Source organism: Vigna unguiculata, chromosome 8 (genome assembly GCF_037176805.1).
Source record: "Vigna unguiculata cultivar grain cowpea cultivar isolate G323 ecotype 2 chromosome 8, ASM3717680v1, whole genome shotgun sequence".
Taxonomy (NCBI): Eukaryota; Viridiplantae; Streptophyta; class Magnoliopsida; order Fabales; family Fabaceae; genus Vigna; species Vigna unguiculata.
In genome coordinates, this window is record NC_140799.1 from 40,162,771 (window position 1) to 40,178,912 (window position 16,142).

Sequence of the window (16,142 nt, forward strand, 5' to 3'; positions counted from 1 at the left end):
ACTAAAATAGCATATTAAACTTTATACTTTTGTAGGTTGGACTAATAGCTAGTTAAATTCTATCTTGTTTAATGCACCCGATTAGAATCGAGTTAAGTTCTATATATTTAAAACGTGATGAATTGGAGTGTATAATAATTTATATCTATATCTATAATAATAAAGGAAATTTCTCTTTTTATATCCACATTTTATAATATCCATTTTACCTTAGTTATTTTATAAAAAATTTACTTTTAATAAATTTTTTTACAAATTTCTTTTGTCTTAACTCATCATTTAAATTTTATTTTACATATCTTAATTTTTTATAATTTTATATTTAACAATTATTTTAAAAATTATATATTTATTGTTCATCTTAATTTTCTTAAAATAAAAAAATACGAATACACCTAGCGACAGCACCGTGTGTACACCAGTAAACATATAATAACAATAACAATGCTATTTATCTCATAATTTTATTCAAAAGTTATTTTTATGATAGAAAAAACATGACACATACGTCGAATTTTGTAGTAGTTTCCTTAAAACTGAAAACTCTCGCATACGTGATTATCCGTTATCAGTTGAGAACGTATACGTCTCTTCTTCTTCTGAATTTCATCCAAAGTTTTCTCTGAATTTATTTGTTCTGTTCTTTTCGGTTATGTTCTGAAGTGACAAAAATGTCAAACAATCCAGAAGAAGCAATGACGGTGGTTGCTCGTGGCCGTTTGGCCATGCTCGCCGCTTACCTCCGCCCCTCTGAACTGGCTGATCACGACGTCCTCCACCCTCTCGCTCTCTCCGCTCAGTTTCTTCCGTTGAACCTCGCCGGCACGCTGACCGTGGTTGACGACAGAACCGGCAAGAAGTACCAGCTTCAGGTCTCCAAAGAAGGCACTGTCAGAGCTTCTGATCTCAAGAAGGTATTTATTTCCTCCTCATCCATGAAAAGTTTCAATTTTTATTTATTTTTCCATGAATTTCCAATTTTGCAGAATGCTCACTTCCCCATTCTTCTCGAGTGAGTTTAGTTTTTATATACCGAGCATAAAAAACTATCAACTGATTAGAAACTATCGTTCACGTGACTTTTAAAGTACTTATTACAAAAGGCAAATGAACTCAATATACATGATAGGTTGTGATAAGAAGACGGTGAAAGAATCCATAATATTTGAATTGTATATGTATTAAGAAGTCGATTTTAAACCTAATTAAACTCTACAAAACTAACATGTAAGTTGAGATTTGTACTCATTTATGTATATTATGAAAAGGTTTTATCTTTAGTTTAGTCGATGTGGGACTTCCAAACATATCTCTCATGTCGAGATATATATGTCTTGTGCGTGTGACTAAACATTAATGGATAATTTGATAATCGATCTTATGGAACTGAGTTAGACTTAAGTCCACTTCTTCGTAATATGGTATTTACAATTTAGTTAATATTGTGTTGCCGTGTTTTCTGATTTTGGATTTGCAGATATCAGCCGGGAAGGGTGACAAGGGACTCAAGCTTTATGATCCGGGCTATTTGAACACAGCTCCTGTTCGATCAGCAATTAGTTACATTGATGGTGACGAGGGGATTCTTAGATATAGAGGTTACCCTATTGAGGAGTTGGCAGAGAAAAGCACTTTCACAGAAGTGTCCTATCTCATAAGTGAGTATTGTATTTTTGCAAGTTTCTACATGACCATGGAATTTTTTGCAAGCATTTTGACCGATGATTCACTAAAAAAGAGATTTTATGTTACTGAAGACAATTGAAACATAAGCATAACTCTGCTTCTAGTAAAGAATGTGCTTCGATATGTATGTAGCACAAATTCTTATGAAAATTCTCAACTTCCGTCTTTTGCTGTTGTCAAGTGTATGGAAATTTGCCTTCTGAAAGTCAGTTAGCAGAATGGGAATTTGCTATATCTCAGCATTCGGCTGTTCCTCAAGGAGTATTGGTGAGCTTTTATACCTTATCTAAAATACTTGGTACTGTCGTTTAATGGTTTAATGCAATAACATACAGCATTCTCTTGAAGTGATTCAGTAAATTAGAGAGATTATATTGCTCTTTCTTTAAATGAAGTATTAGATTATTAATCTAACTTAGTGGTGGTATATCATCTTACATTTGTTTTGTAGGATATCATACAATCAATGCCACATGATGCACATCCAATGGGCGTGCTTGTTAATGCCATGAGTGGTCTTTCTGTTTTTCATCCTGATGCAAATCCTGCACTCAGAGTAAGTAACAGAAACTGCTGTCAAGTTTATCACTTTTGGACTGTTTCTACATTGAGGCTAGTGTATGGTAATAAGTAGCAACATAACATGGCACTGCCTATAACTTAATTTTGAGGGAAGTACATTTTTTCTATTTCACCAATTGAACTTTGCATTCTTTCTACTGAGCAACATTTTGCACCAAATTTTCACTTTTCTAATTTGAATTCTAATGCATGTAACCTGAACACCCGGAATTGGTAGCAATCATTCAATCGTTAGAGGTTAATTGCAGTTTAAACGAAAATTGCAAATCATCTTTGTTTCATCAGTTTGAAACACTATTTACCAAATTTTTATGGATGGTTGTTGTTCTGTTATTCAGATTTGACCATTTTTCATTTAATTTTTTGATATAATTAACACAGGGTCTTGATATTTACGATTCAAAGCAAATACGAGACAAACAAATAACACGGATTATTGGAAAGGTGTGCTCATTCAGTTCTTTCCTCTCCTTTAACTGCTCTATCTCTGAAACATGCAAGTTATTTAGATATTTCCATAATTCTTACTCTGGTGTTACTCATGATAATATCTGGTTCAATTTATTCTCCCACTGCTTTATTGAAAAATCTTATTATCATGGCCTGTTCTATGTAATGCAGATAACAACAATTGCTGCTGCAGTTTATCTTAGAATGGCAGGAAGGCCACCTGTGCTTCCATCCAACACCATTCCTTACACAGAGAACTTCCTATACATGCTAGATTCATTGTATGCATGCTATTTTTGTGTTTGATCAATAATTTAGAATAAGCTAAACTTTTTCTTTTACACATTTATTTTTCATTTTAGCTTAAGAGTGGTTTAATTTTTGTGTTCATTTATAACAAATCAATTGCTTTTAGAAAGAGATATAATTCATGCTTAGAGTATAGAATGGAAGCCGCATACCAGTTGTTGATTTAGTGTTTGCATTCTTTCAGTGGTAATCGGTCATATAAACCCAATCCTCAGCTAACTCGTGCCCTAGACATTATCTTCATCCTGCATGCTGAACATGAAATGAATTGTTCTACATCTGCTGTTCGACACCTTGCATCAAGGTAGACATCTTATCTTACTGAAATACTACATAAGCAATATAAAACTCTCACTTGCTTAATTATATCTTATTGGTATTTCAGTGGTGTTGATGTATACACTGCTATTGCTGGGGCTGTTGGAGCGCTATATGGACCACTTCATGGTGGAGCTAATGAGGTAATTAGAAGTAGTTAAGGCTGCTCTCCAAACAAAAACTGTTATTTACAATAGGAACATGCTAATGCGATCTTCAATTCTGCAGGCTGTCCTTAAAATGTTGAGTGAAATCGGAACTGTTCAGAACATTCCAGAGTTCATTGAAGGTGTCAAAACCAGGTGACTATTACTATATTACTTTCTTCTGTTATCTAGTTCTTACTTTTCCCTTAGTTTGTTGCTCATATTTAGCATGATAACTTCTCTTCTGGTCTGCTCTTTGCAGGAAAAAAAAGCTCTCCGGTTTTGGACACCGAGTGTACAAAAACTATGATCCCAGAGCAAAAGTCTTGAGAAAACTGGCAGAGGAAGTGTTTTCCATTGTTGGCCGGGATCCTCTTATTGAGGTGTTTATAGATTTCACAGTTTGTCTGCGTGTTTGTCTGTTATGTCTTCCTTGAACTTGGTATGCTTGTCATGGCAGGGCTGTACTTGTATTTTTGCTAAAAAATTTCAAAAATTATGCATAGTGTGTATATTGCATTTACCTAAACATGTCCACACATATAATAGTGGATCAAGTAAAATGAGGATTTTAAGTCATTACAAGTCTACAGCAACATCTTTCATTTGATCGATCAGGTGGCAGTTGCCTTGGAGAAGGTTGCACTATCTGATGAATATTTCATAAAGAGGAAGCTATATCCAAATGTTGATTTCTACTCTGGATTAATTTATAGGTAATAAGTTCTTACTTACACCCAGTTATACAAGCTATGGATGATAAATTATGATACTCCCCCCAAGAATACAATACAAAAGGCTTGAACTAAGAGTTATATGCAATCAGGGCCATGGGGTTTCCACCAGAGTACTTCACTGTTTTATTTGCCATCCCTCGAATGGCTGGGTACTTGTCTCATTGGAGAGAGTCCTTGGATGATCCTGATACAAAGATTATGAGACCTCAGCAGGTTTCTTCCTTTCTTCAAATAACTTTTTCTGGTTATAATTTCCTGCACATTAAAAATACGTCATATGTAGGTCTTAAGTCCCATACCTTGCAATTGGATCTCAACATATGATTCCTTTGTTATAGCAAAATCTCATTCCTAATTTCATCATGTACATTTTATGCTTCAGGTTTACGTTGGAGAATGGTTGAGGAATTACATGCCAATCAATCTAAGGACTCCATCAAATAATGCTGACAAACTTGGTGAGGTGACCATATCAAATGCCTCAAAGCGGCGGCTTGCTGGATCCGGGGTATAGCCTAGAGTCAGAATTTAGTTTTATGAGTGGCATTACCAAAAGGTGAGATCTAATTCTCACGAATGCAGAGGAAGAAATAATTCTTGTTGATGGCTTTTGTAACCCAAAGTTAATTTAGCTATAATCAGGATGACAAATCCCTGCATAAGTATAATGCTACTGGTTTCACATCCATCACCTACTAGAAGAATGATGCTGCTCTGATTTGTTGATCCTTTATGTGGATGTCACGTTTCAGTAATACTTTTGAACTATTTGTTAATTGTTTCAATGGAATAGTAAATAGATAAGCATAGTTCACCTATCTGTGGAAGCATTAACATGTATAATTGATTGGCAAAATGTTTGTGTTAAAGAAGTAAACAGAGTTGTGTGGAATGGTGTGAATTCTATCCTCCCCCAAAACCTATAGTTGGGTGCAGTAGATAAATAAAATATGCTGAAATTTTATCAGCATTTTTCTTTTCTTCTTAATACTTCATTTGGACTATGGTGGCTAATGCTAGTGTATCTCGGATAATCTATTTTTTGACTATTTTATTCAAAACATTTTTACTATAGGTCAAATGAAATGATAGTACTCTTTAACATGCTTTGTTGACACTTTATTATTAACTAAAATTTATTAGAAAACATGAAATTTTGTGGGTCTCTGCACCTTGATGAGTTTCACATATGATTTGCAGTTCTCAAGAAATTTTAAGCAATAGATAGTGTATTAAAAAAGAGTTTGTTAGAAACTGTTATGCTATAAACCCTCATATGTCAATAAAAATTGTAGCTAGCCCTAAATTGAGGCAGTCCAAATTGGATTAGTCGTTGAGAACATAACCATAGCTTCAAATTATAGCACTCCAAGTTTCTTGGGTACAGGCCACATGATGAAACTTTTTACATAGTTATTAACTTTTTTTTTTCTCTTTATCTTTCTTGTATTGAATACACCACTTTCTTATAGCACTCCACTTTCTTGGGTATTGGATCCATCTGAATTAACTGTTGTTACAAGACGATAGCTCTTTTCTGTTTCAACATGAGAGCCAGAGGAATCAGTATATACACTAGGTATTGACATGCTATGTGTTCTACTAGGATTCTGCCAGAAGTGATTTCTTATACTCTTATATTTGGAACTGGAACTAACAGCTGAATATCCCGGATCAGAAAGTAGATCTTGAATATCAGTCCAACCTTCAAGCATGCTCACAGCTTGGGACATTGTTGGCCTAAGTGTAGGAGATGCATTGGTACACAAGAGAGCCACATTTAGCACCACCATGGCCTCCTCAGTTGAATATTCTGAACCCAAATCTGGGTCAACCAGCTCCAGAAGGCTCCCTCTCTCTTGCAAAACATAGGCCTGAATGAAACTCAAATTTCAGATCAGGGTTATTCAAGTTTATGATAAATTAATAGTGAAGCTATGATGTGGACTGAAAACACAAACCAGCATGAAAATGTGGAGTGGAAAAATACAGTTTGATCATCTAAAAAACTGTAGATAACATTTTTGCAAAGTTCTCTATAAACGAATGATTGTATATATGTGTGTGTACTAGTAAGAACCCCTGATCCGTATGTCAAACGTAACATGGTATCTTTTGTTCGTATAAGCTTTTATATTATGCAGTTTGATTATACAAAAGCCTGTATATAGCATTTTGGAAAAGTTTTCGATAATGAAATATAGATATACATACACACACATGTATACATAGTTGCATGTGTAAAAGAACGTGTTAAGATATATTCTATTTACCCAATCAAGAAGATAAACGAAATCCTCGTTTGGCCTGAAATTTGTATTACTCTTTCCGCTGACAGTTTCCAGTGCAACCACTCCAAAGCTATAAACATCTGCTTTGTCAGTTAGATAGCCTCGCATTGCATACTCAGGAGCCATGTAACCACTACATAATGCAAAAAGCATAACAATGGAAATTAAAATAACTGTGATAAAGGATTTATAAATTATATCACAGAGTGCGAACTTTATCCTCTACTGTGTGATTTCTCATTTAGGGCATTCAGAAACATTCAGATAATATATATGATACATATAAACTATACAATGGCTTTCATTGCTTAATGTCTTTTGGAAAATTGTCCGTTTTTCTAATCTAATTATAACATCAGCACATGATGTAGTATTTATGTTTTCTTCCTATTTTAATACCAAAAAGACTTTTTGCATTGAAGGGTGTGTTAAGTCATAAAGATCCTTAGCAGTACAGACTTTATTCAATTGTTTAACCAGGGATATTATGAAAGTTGCAATGCTGTATTTTGACATGAAATAACAAGTAACAGTCGTAAATTCTGGACTTACATTGTTCCTGCTACTCGAGTGCTAATATGGGTTTTGTCATCTTCAATAAGTTTTGCCAAGCCAAAATCTGAAACCTTAGCATTAAAATCCTTGTCCAGCAATACATTACTTGCCTTTATATCCCTGTGTATGATTTTTATTCTGGACTCTTCATGAAGGTAAGCCAAAGCTTTAGCTATACCAAGACAAATTTTCTTCCTTGTTGGCCAGTCTAGTTTTATTCTGCTCTCTGGATTCCTCCCTGCGTGCATGCGATTATCAGAAGAACAATCAATCAGTTGCACATGTCAAATGTTTGATTCAAATGACAAGTATGGCTAAACCTTATTCAACATGAAGCTTACCAAAAAGAATCCGAGATAGACAATTGTTTTCCATATACTCATATATCAGTATTAGCTGGTTTCCCTCCACACAACATCCATAAAGCTTAACAAGATTGGGATGTTGGAGTCCAGATATCAATCCCATCTCATTCACAAACTCTCGGTTTCCTTGTTTGGATTTTGAAGATAGCTGCTTTACTGCTATTATTGTACCATCTGACAGTAGGCCCTGCATCATGAAGAAGGTCTTGCATTACAGTCTCAATTACACAGATACAAATATCAAACTGTTGATTGGTGTAACAAATTCCCATCACACTTAAACCAGCATGTATGTGAACAATTTTCCTTTACCAACCCAGAAATCATGATTGAATCATAAGCATTGAATTTAAATTAAATGGAGATATAGAGAGAATGAAGTGTCTTGCATTTCAAATCAAGTAACAAATAAATTAACCGTAAGGTGGAATAGTTAACCGAGAATATAAACTTGAGGAAGACCAAAATACCTTGTAAACACAGCCAAAGCCACCTTCGCCAATTTTGTTTGCTGCATCAAAGTTTTTGGTTGCTGCTTTGATTTGTCTTAGTGTAAATAATCCCGTCTGCAGATCGATACCCCTAAGCTCTGGAAAAAAAAAAGTATTAGAAATTTAGATTCAACTAGAAAACTTGTGACTTTCTCCACAATATCTGCCACAAAAGTTCTTTTTATTTCTATCTAGCATAAAAATATATAAAGTGTGTAAAGATGCTCTTCTGTGCTCTCTTAAAGCCTTGACGTTAGTGAAAAAGGAAAAATATCATCAATAACAAATCTAATATAGAAGTAAATTATTGCGCTTCGGTTTTATGGTATTTGAATAAAATTTGTAGAAATATTTATTTAATACAAATTGTTGAAGAAGCTCAGTCAAATACTGGTGGATATATAGAAAGGATGTTTGTGTTGGAAAAAATGGAAATATTTATTCTAAAGAATTGGAAGAACTACGTGGCATATTCCATACCTTTATACACCGGATCATTGCCTCCTAACCATCCCATCCACCTCATGAAAACCAGTCCCAGAAGTAGAAGAACTAAAACACCAGCGACTATGCCAATTGCCAGTATGACATGAGTTCTGTTGTCATCACCCCTTGATGGAGGTTTAAAATCTGTGCAAGGGAAAAGTATTTATGTTTAAGTTCTTTCATAAATGAGAGCAAAACTAATAGAACTGGTTAACTATGTTTTTGGTTCCTAAACTATAATGCGATTTTGGTTTTTGTTACTATCTCAAACTTTAATCTTCTTATGTCCTCATACTTAAGAAATACACGAAATGCATTCCTCCTCGCTCAACGGTGTTAACTATTTGTTGGCATGACAAACGGTGAATCACGCTGACCTTTTAAGATGTTGACAAGAGAGGAACTTTTTCCAACATGATTTTTTAACACCGTTGAATGAAAATAACTGCATCCATACATTTCTTGAGTATAGGGATCTAACATGATCAAAGTTTAAGATATGGACGAAAACCAAATCACATTATAGTTCAGGGGTAAAAAACATAGTTAACCCTTTTACTTACAAAAGAACTGTGGTGGAGGTGTGTGATAAAAGGTTATCTTTTCCTACAGCTTTTAAATTCATAATGCCATATTATGGTTTCAGCTTCAGTCTTATTAAGTCAGAGAAAGCATTAGCACTAAGGTGCAGGATGTGACTTACTAGGGTTTACTGAAATAGCAGATACTAGAGGTCCATAAACTCCTCTAGTGGGAATGCCAGTGGTTCCTTTTCCAGCCCAGTAGAAGTGAATCTTCAAAGTATGTTGGGTGACAGTAGCATTGAATGTCCTCACAATTGGCTTGCCAGTACCACCAGCTTCTCTTTGGATATCAAAGTCTTTCAGCACTAAATTCCCCTTAATTTAAGGACATAATAATATATTCCATCTACATCAATGCACAACTCTGCGAATCAATAATCTAACATCATGTGAAAATCATGCAAGTAATTGTTACCTGGATATAGACGTCAAATACCCGCTTTCCAAGACTATTAAGTGACCTATCACTGATGAAAATAATCTCTGCAAAGTGAAGTTTGATTGTGTAATTTCCATTTATTAGACAGAGACCATAGTATGTGAGAGCAAGGGGAGAAACACGAGCTGTTGTGTATAGTTGTGAGCTGAGTGCAGAGACATTGTTATTAAGTTTAGAAGTATTGGCCACAATGTATGGATCAGAGTCAATATCATTGTCCATGAAGTTTCCAGTGCTGCTCAGAGCCCAATCCTGGCCACTATAATATAACATTGCAGCACCTTTTCGTTCACCATCAGCTTCATAAATATGACCGCTGATATTTGCTTCCTTACCACCACAATTAATGTTCAAGGCGTACTGATCTATTGAAAAAACAGTGACAAAAAGGGTTGAAAAGAAAGAATGCTTAATGCAAAATCTTTCAAATTGTAATGGTCTAGTTGTAAAGAAAGACAGTACAGCATAGAAAGGTAAAATTTGCCAAGAGCAGAACATAATTAGTATTTAAAATTTTCAGCTTTTTAGTTTAGTTACATGAATTATTTAATAAAATGCCATTAGAATCATCCAATGGTTGTAACAAAAAAAAAAAAAAAACTGAAATATCTTCCATTTTTAAGTTTCTTAGAATTAGTCAACCTGTTTTATTTCAAATAACTGGAAGAGGAGATTAGTCTTAACCCTTGGAGAAAAACAGATATATTGTTGAGTTGAGAACTTTTCATCAACTTATTTCACTTAATTTCAGGTTACAATAATTTACTCACTTTTCAAATCAGTCCATGATAATTTAAAACTTGTAGTATGGTGGTTGCACACTTACATTGGCTAACTGAAGCAGGGCATGGGAAGTTCCTTTTTAAGCATGAATGAATATTATTTCTGTAACAAAGAGAAAATCCAAATTTTACAGAAAACCCTCAGAAAGGAAAAGGTAAAAAGACTGCATTTCCAAGCACAACAGCTTACTGTGTATCTACAGATGAAGAGTAGCTTTCAGCAAGGTTTCTGGAAAAACAACAAAATTAATGTTGCAGTTAATAACTGATAACTAATATTCGATGAGAACAACTTTAACTCAAAGCTTATATTAAATTTACATGCTCCCTCGTTGACATTCAGTTGGACTTGAGCTATCCCAGGAGAAATCATTGTCAGAGACATCACTGTGTACCAAAATATATAATAAATAAAAGATGTTAATCTCATTTGCCACAGGACTGTTTATTTCTTTTCAGTTGTGTGTGTGACTGAAAATTGAAACATAACAATTCAAGAACTAAACTTACATGTTTTTGTTGTTTCCAAGGACCCACGGTGGTATAGTCCCGGATAACTTGTTCCCAGTAAGATACCTGCATCATTTAACACAGATTTTCTTTTTGTCAGAATTAAAAATGCGATGTACCAATAGAAAATTTCATTCAATAAATCCACTTACATGAAGTCTACTTTGTCAAGTTCGGCAAAAGATTCAGGTATCTCTCCACTCAAGCTATTGTAACTCAAATCTCTACATCAACCAAGATAAATAAATGAAATTGTTTTATGTAATAAAAGGCATAACATGTTTTTTGTATAAAAACACATTTTCAGAGATCAAGGCCCGTGACATGCTTCTTGGTTGAAATGAAACTGAACAAGTTAAAATGAGCTTCTTCTTTTTTTTCAGAAGAAGAAAAGAGAGGTACTATATTAAAGAGAGAAGATCACAATCTCTCATCACTTCTATCATAGTCATTTTGCTGTCTCCTTGTTGTCTTGACATTTTAGTTTACTGTTTTCTTGCATTACAGGTTTTTGTTTCTCTCTGAATGAAATTTAGTGCTAATTAGTTATTGCCCTAGTCAAGGGCTATAAACAAAATATAAGCATAATTGAGCTACAAAAACTTGTACCTGTACAAAACTATATTTCAAATCAAGATAAAGTTATACAATATTATTGTGAACGCAGTGTCAATATTACATGCAAAGATGACCAAGGCAACATTGAACAGATTCTGAGATATTCTCAAATGGAACATGACCCTTGAAGTAATCTATCATGGAGTCAAAACTGCTGTAAGTTACTAGTTGAACAACTTACAAGATTTTCAGTTTTTCCATTCTCCCAATATATTCTGGGATTTCTCCTTTAATCCTGCATTTTCTTAATACCCTGCATTGTGATGTCCAAGTAAACTATAGTTCATTTTTCAAAAGCTTCAAAGAGAAAGAAGCATTAAGTCATTGAACTTACAATGTCTTCATGGATTTCAAGTTATTTAGTGGTGGGAAAGCTGAGGTTTTATCACCTTTTAGGTCAGTTATCCTCCTAAGTATCAAACAAATAAACAGAACAATCACTTGACATATTCACCTTCTATCATCAAAACATAAATCAAACAAAGAATTGCATGCATACAAATCACTTAATCTTGTCAAGGCAGAAATGCTAGAAGGTATTGGGCCCTCAAGAGAACAACCGTGCATATGCCTGTAATCCCCAAAGAAAAAAGTTGGCATGATAAAGTTTAGTGAATACAAATAAACACAACAAGAAAGAAATAAGGTTAGAGACTTACAGCTTTTCTATCACTGTCCAGTTACTAATGAAATCAGGTATCTTCCCAAAGAAATTATTGTCGCTTATCCTCCTAAAATTTGTTTCCAAAAAGTTAATAAGCGAAGAAATGTCAAAGTTTATTGTAACCACAATAAAAGAACATAATAAAGCTACAAATTCTTGAGTTTTTGTAGCTCCTTATAGGAATTATTTCAGAACCCTGTAGTGACTCGCCTTTACCACCCCCATATTAAAAACAATCAAAGTGGTTTTGTGCATCTTTTACTCTCATAGATTGTAACCACATGCTAGATGTTAAAAGTTTATTTATTCAACAATTCATTTCTTGCAGATTGTATATAACTCAGACTGATAAGAACTTACAAATCAATCAACTTGGTCAACTTGGAAAATGCCGGTGGCAATGCTCCTGTGAATCCATTGGATGATAGAATGCTAAACAAACATGTTAATTTACTCGTATTAAGACATTACAGTGTAATATGTTCAGGGGAAAATAGAGAAACAGATACTGAGATTTGAAATTTGAAATTTCCAATAAGCACACCAAGAAGTTCATAAGAATTACAGTTTTTCTAAATTGACCAACTTCTCAATCTCCGTTGGAATGTGGCCCCAAAGTAGGTTTCCTTCAATACTCCTGTAACATTCATACAACTAATTAAATTATACAAAGCTGCAGAAAAAAAAATTGCAAATTACACTAAACCAGCAATCCTGAATCACCTATACCAAACTTTATTTACTAAAAAACAAATAAAGAAATGATTTCAACATACAAGTTTTTGAGGGTTGTGATATTGGTGAGAACTTTGGGGAATGGCCCTGATAATTTGTTTCCCATGAAAGAGCTGCATATTCATGAACAACAAGAACCTTTAGTGTGACTACTTAAAATGAAGAAATTGAAGAGACAATGCAGAGAAATCAAAGGGTGCCTAGCAGAAAGCTCTTACATCTCAACTAAGCCCATGGTACTCCACTCTGAAGGTATAGAACCAGTGATGATGTTACGACTGAGGTCTCTATTTAAAAGTGCAAGACAAAGTTAGTGAACTTCACCATTCCTTAAGGATACATAAATGGATGGTATGAGAACATCGTGCAGAGAAAAGAATCATGGCTTCAAAACTGAGGTTTGCTTATCTTACAATATTGTGAGATACTGAAGCTTGGAAAACATTGGTGAGAGAGTACCAGACAGATTCTGACCCTTCAAGAATCTGTTTATTTAGAACATGAAATTAAAAGCAGAAACTTAGAATTTATACGGTGGTTAACTATTTAACGTGATCATTGTAAGATATCCAAAATAAATAATTACAGTACATGAAAGTATAAACACATATTTTGTGAATCCTTAATGTTATACTCCATTTTTTTGTCTGCTGTGTATTAAACAAAAACTATAAACTCAGTTACCCTGTTTTGTTGGAAACCAAACGCGTTTTTCTACTTTTTCTTATTGCTTGGACTTATTTATTTTTTCCCTATCTATCTCTCTTTAAGCCTCAGTATATATACACCTTTTGAAATGCGAAATATTTTTTTTTCCTAAAAACATATCCATTTACGTACCAAAAGTAAAGTATATTTCTTGTCTTTTGAACAGTTTTGTGTCACTATAGTGATTAGTACCACTACAGTAAAGCTCTACCCATTCTCTGAATATTTTAAAGAATCAACAAAATACTTTTTTACTAGACACAGTTTCATGTAACAAACAAAGAAACAGTTTGAAGCAAAAACATGAACGTATATATAGCCCAACAGACGAAAATTTAGAATTTACAGTATAGTGAGAAGAAAAAATAATAAAAATTTGTTGCTACACACAAAAAGAAAAATAGAAAATGAAGACAGAGACAGCACATCCTTTTCTTTTTGTTTTCAAAGTCAAAGATTTGCAACTTGCATCGAGTCGGTTGTGCTGTCGAGACCCTAGTTTTTTCAAACATGAGTTTTTGTGTATTAATGAGTTGGTTAGTCGAACATGAAGAAAAAAATTAAATTATACATGGTACGTATAGAATTTTTGTCATTTACTTATTTTTTTCATAAAAAAAATTCTCAATTATTTTAAAAGTAATGTCCCATCCAAGACTCATTTTGCTCTTCTCATGAAGACCAACGCGGTATTTTGACAAACCACAACCACAAATGTGCATGATTAAGATTCACCATAGTTTAGCAAAAGCAGAATATGCATAAGAAACATTGGAACTATTCATGATAAAGAAAGAGAAAAGTATAGTACGAAAACACCCATTACTCTGTTCTTCTCTTTTTCTATAATTTAAATAGGTTCTTCGAATCCAGCAAAGGAAAAAGCAATTTTTACAAATGAACAACTTTTTTCTTAAAAAAAATAATCTGTAACTACACGTGAAGGTTTGGTGGTAACTTTAGGAGCTGGTCTGTGGTAAGAACAAATACATTTGAAGCAATATGAGAAACAGAAGAAAATTATCTTCACCATCTGAGTGCACACGTGATTCCATGTGGTTATCTTCCATAATTTAAGTTCTTGAAAACACAAAGAATCTATTGGGATTGGAATAAAACCTGATTGAAACAAGAGAAAGAGATAGAGATAGAGAGAGAGGGAGAGGGAGAGAGATTTACATGCTTACAACATGGCAAGAAGTACTGTTATTGAAGGAACAATCACACATCACAGAGCTCTGAAAGCCTTTCCTATCATCAGAAACATTCCAACTCCCTTTTCCACTGCAAGGATCCACTCCAAAATCCCAATCTTTCTTCCCAATCTTGCTCCCTATATCCTTCAGTGCCTTCACTGCACACAATTCAACCAATCAACTTCACCAATCAGAAAAAAAAAAACAGACAAACAACATTCTAATGATTCTTAAGTTATATGCTTATCAAGCTTGTGCTATGATGAAATGAAACAGCCAATCCATGGTTTTTTTTTTTCATGTGCATAGATCCAAACAAAAGAACTAAGTGAGGCAAGACACTTTTGTCTATGCCTTATTTGGCAACTCTATGTTCCAAAAAGCATGGAAAATCAGTAATGAGTGGAGGAATGAGTTTTACCCTCTTGAGCGTTGAGCTTGGGAGTGGCTGCAGAAGCCAAGTGTGAGAGGAAAATCAATGAAGTTGAAGCAAGGAAGAGTGAAAGGAACACCCTGGAATCTCCCAAGTTGGGCTCCATGAACGTGCTTTCACCGTTTGGAGAGTGGAACTCTCTGGTTGTTGAAGAAGGAAGAAAATGATAGCGTGAGAGTCAGAGACTATTATATGAGATGAGGATAGAGGGTGGATTGCATCAATGGTGATGTTGTTGGTAGCTACTGTAATCTGGTTGGGAGCATGTGACAGAAAAAAAATTCTTTTTCCAAACCCAATGAGTATTTATATAGTGATTTGCCAAGTTATTTTGAGTGTGTGTGAAAACATTACAAAATTCCAACTTGGTGTAAAACAGGTGAGAAAAGATCCAAACTTTAATCTCGCTTTGATTTCAGCTATATCTAAAAGACCACCTAATTCGTAGAACTAGTTTTAGTGGATAAATTAAACATACATATTCAATGATGATGATTTTGTAGTTTGAAGGCACTCAAATTAACAAAGAGGTTATCTTTCTCTGAACAGTGTGAATATGATGATTTATACTCTACCCTGTTATGTTACTTTGAGGATAAACCACCCAACCAATATTTTTACTTTAAGCATAACCAGCCTCTGCGAAATTTTATTACTTTAAGCATAAACCAAAAAAGCTATGAAGGAGAACGTTGGAAACGTGCGTTTGAGATGTGAATGAAAAAAGCAGAAAGCTTGGATTTGGGAAATGAATTCAGACAATAATTATAGGAATGGGACTGCTTGTTTTGTGGCCATGCCTTCATAGAGATTGCCTTCCTAGGTTAAAAACAAGAAAGAAAAACTCCGATATTTAAATTCAGAATATTTAATATTAAATCAGTCTTCTCTTTTTTTTTTCGTAACTTAATGTTCAATACATTTTCTATATTTTAGTTGGAAAACACAAAATCTTATGATTTATTTGTCAATCATTTCAAATTTTAATTTAAACTAATTAAATTGTTGAAAATCTTGTCGATTAAAAATAAAACATAAATTTTATATAAATTTTATT

General features: G+C 33.9%; 2 protein-coding genes and 1 long non-coding RNA gene across 7 annotated transcripts; 2 read left to right on the forward strand and 1 right to left on the reverse strand.

Moving 5' to 3' along the window:
• The first annotated feature begins 550 nt into the window (after positions 1-550).
• LOC114195544 (citrate synthase, glyoxysomal-like) lies at positions 551-7,313 on the forward strand. Of its 4 annotated transcripts, XM_028086054.2 has the most exons (14): positions 556-914; positions 1,478-1,658; positions 1,868-1,953; positions 2,138-2,242; positions 2,650-2,712; positions 2,890-2,999; positions 3,212-3,331; positions 3,413-3,488; positions 3,574-3,647; positions 3,754-3,874; positions 4,110-4,207; positions 4,318-4,441; positions 4,611-4,784; positions 5,701-7,313. In XM_028086054.2, the coding sequence occupies exons 1-13, from the start codon at positions 672-674 to the stop codon at positions 4,740-4,742; spliced, it is 1,533 nt and encodes a 510-aa protein (XP_027941855.1). In that variant the 5' UTR covers positions 556-671; the 3' UTR covers positions 4,743-4,784; positions 5,701-7,313. The 4 variants fall into 4 exon arrangements, 3 of the variants coding, with proteins under 3 accessions (XP_085521846.1, XP_027941855.1, XP_027941853.1); XM_028086052.2 differs by having other exon boundaries at positions 4,611-7,313; XR_003606507.2 differs by lacking the exons at positions 4,611-4,784; positions 5,701-7,313 and having other exon boundaries at positions 551-914; positions 3,754-3,933; positions 4,318-4,444.
• Positions 5,518-15,557, reverse strand: LOC114195543 (putative LRR receptor-like serine/threonine-protein kinase At1g07650). 2 transcript variants are annotated; one of them, XM_028086050.2, is made up of 24 exons: positions 15,074-15,557; positions 14,636-14,810; positions 13,162-13,233; positions 12,967-13,035; positions 12,790-12,861; positions 12,579-12,650; positions 12,374-12,445; positions 12,009-12,080; positions 11,849-11,920; positions 11,684-11,758; positions 11,531-11,602; positions 10,884-10,955; positions 10,732-10,797; positions 10,543-10,608; positions 10,412-10,450; positions 10,266-10,324; positions 9,416-9,804; positions 9,120-9,315; positions 8,411-8,560; positions 7,910-8,028; positions 7,416-7,626; positions 7,072-7,312; positions 6,502-6,652; positions 5,518-6,102 (listed from the first exon to the last, which is right to left on the reverse strand). In XM_028086050.2, the coding sequence occupies exons 1-24, from the start codon at positions 15,189-15,191 to the stop codon at positions 5,695-5,697; spliced, it is 3,108 nt and encodes a 1,035-aa protein (XP_027941851.1). In that variant the 5' UTR covers positions 15,192-15,557; the 3' UTR covers positions 5,518-5,694. The 2 variants fall into 2 exon arrangements, with proteins under 2 accessions (XP_027941851.1, XP_027941852.1); XM_028086051.2 differs by lacking the exon at positions 15,074-15,557 and having other exon boundaries at positions 14,644-14,754.
• Positions 10,963-12,973, forward strand: LOC114195546 (uncharacterized). Its single transcript, XR_003606508.2, has 3 exons — positions 10,963-11,129; positions 11,399-11,505; positions 12,342-12,973. It is a non-coding gene; the product is annotated as an uncharacterized LOC114195546 (long non-coding RNA).
• Positions 15,558-16,142: the final 585 nt, after the last annotated feature.

Excerpts from the sequence above, each read along its gene's own strand:
- LOC114195543 (XM_028086050.2), bottom strand. The coding sequence starts at position 15,191 with ATGGAGCCCAACTTGGGAGATTCCAGGGTGTTCCTTTCACTCTTCCTT. Across the intron at positions 12,446-12,578 it reads TTGGTCAATTTAGAAAAACT|CATTCTATCATCCAATGGAT; the intron begins GTAATTCTTATG and ends ATGTTTGTTTAG. Across the intron at positions 6,103-6,501 it reads TCGTTTATCTTCTTGATTGG|GCCTATGTTTTGCAAGAGAG; the intron begins GTAAATAGAATA and ends AGTTTCATTCAG.
- LOC114195544 (XM_028086052.2), top strand. The coding sequence starts at position 672 with ATGTCAAACAATCCAGAAGAAGCAATGACGGTGGTTGCTCGTGGCCGT. Across the intron at positions 2,713-2,889 it reads TAACACGGATTATTGGAAAG|ATAACAACAATTGCTGCTGC; the intron begins GTGTGCTCATTC and ends TATGTAATGCAG. Across the intron at positions 3,000-3,211 it reads CTATACATGCTAGATTCATT|TGGTAATCGGTCATATAAAC; the intron begins GTATGCATGCTA and ends GCATTCTTTCAG.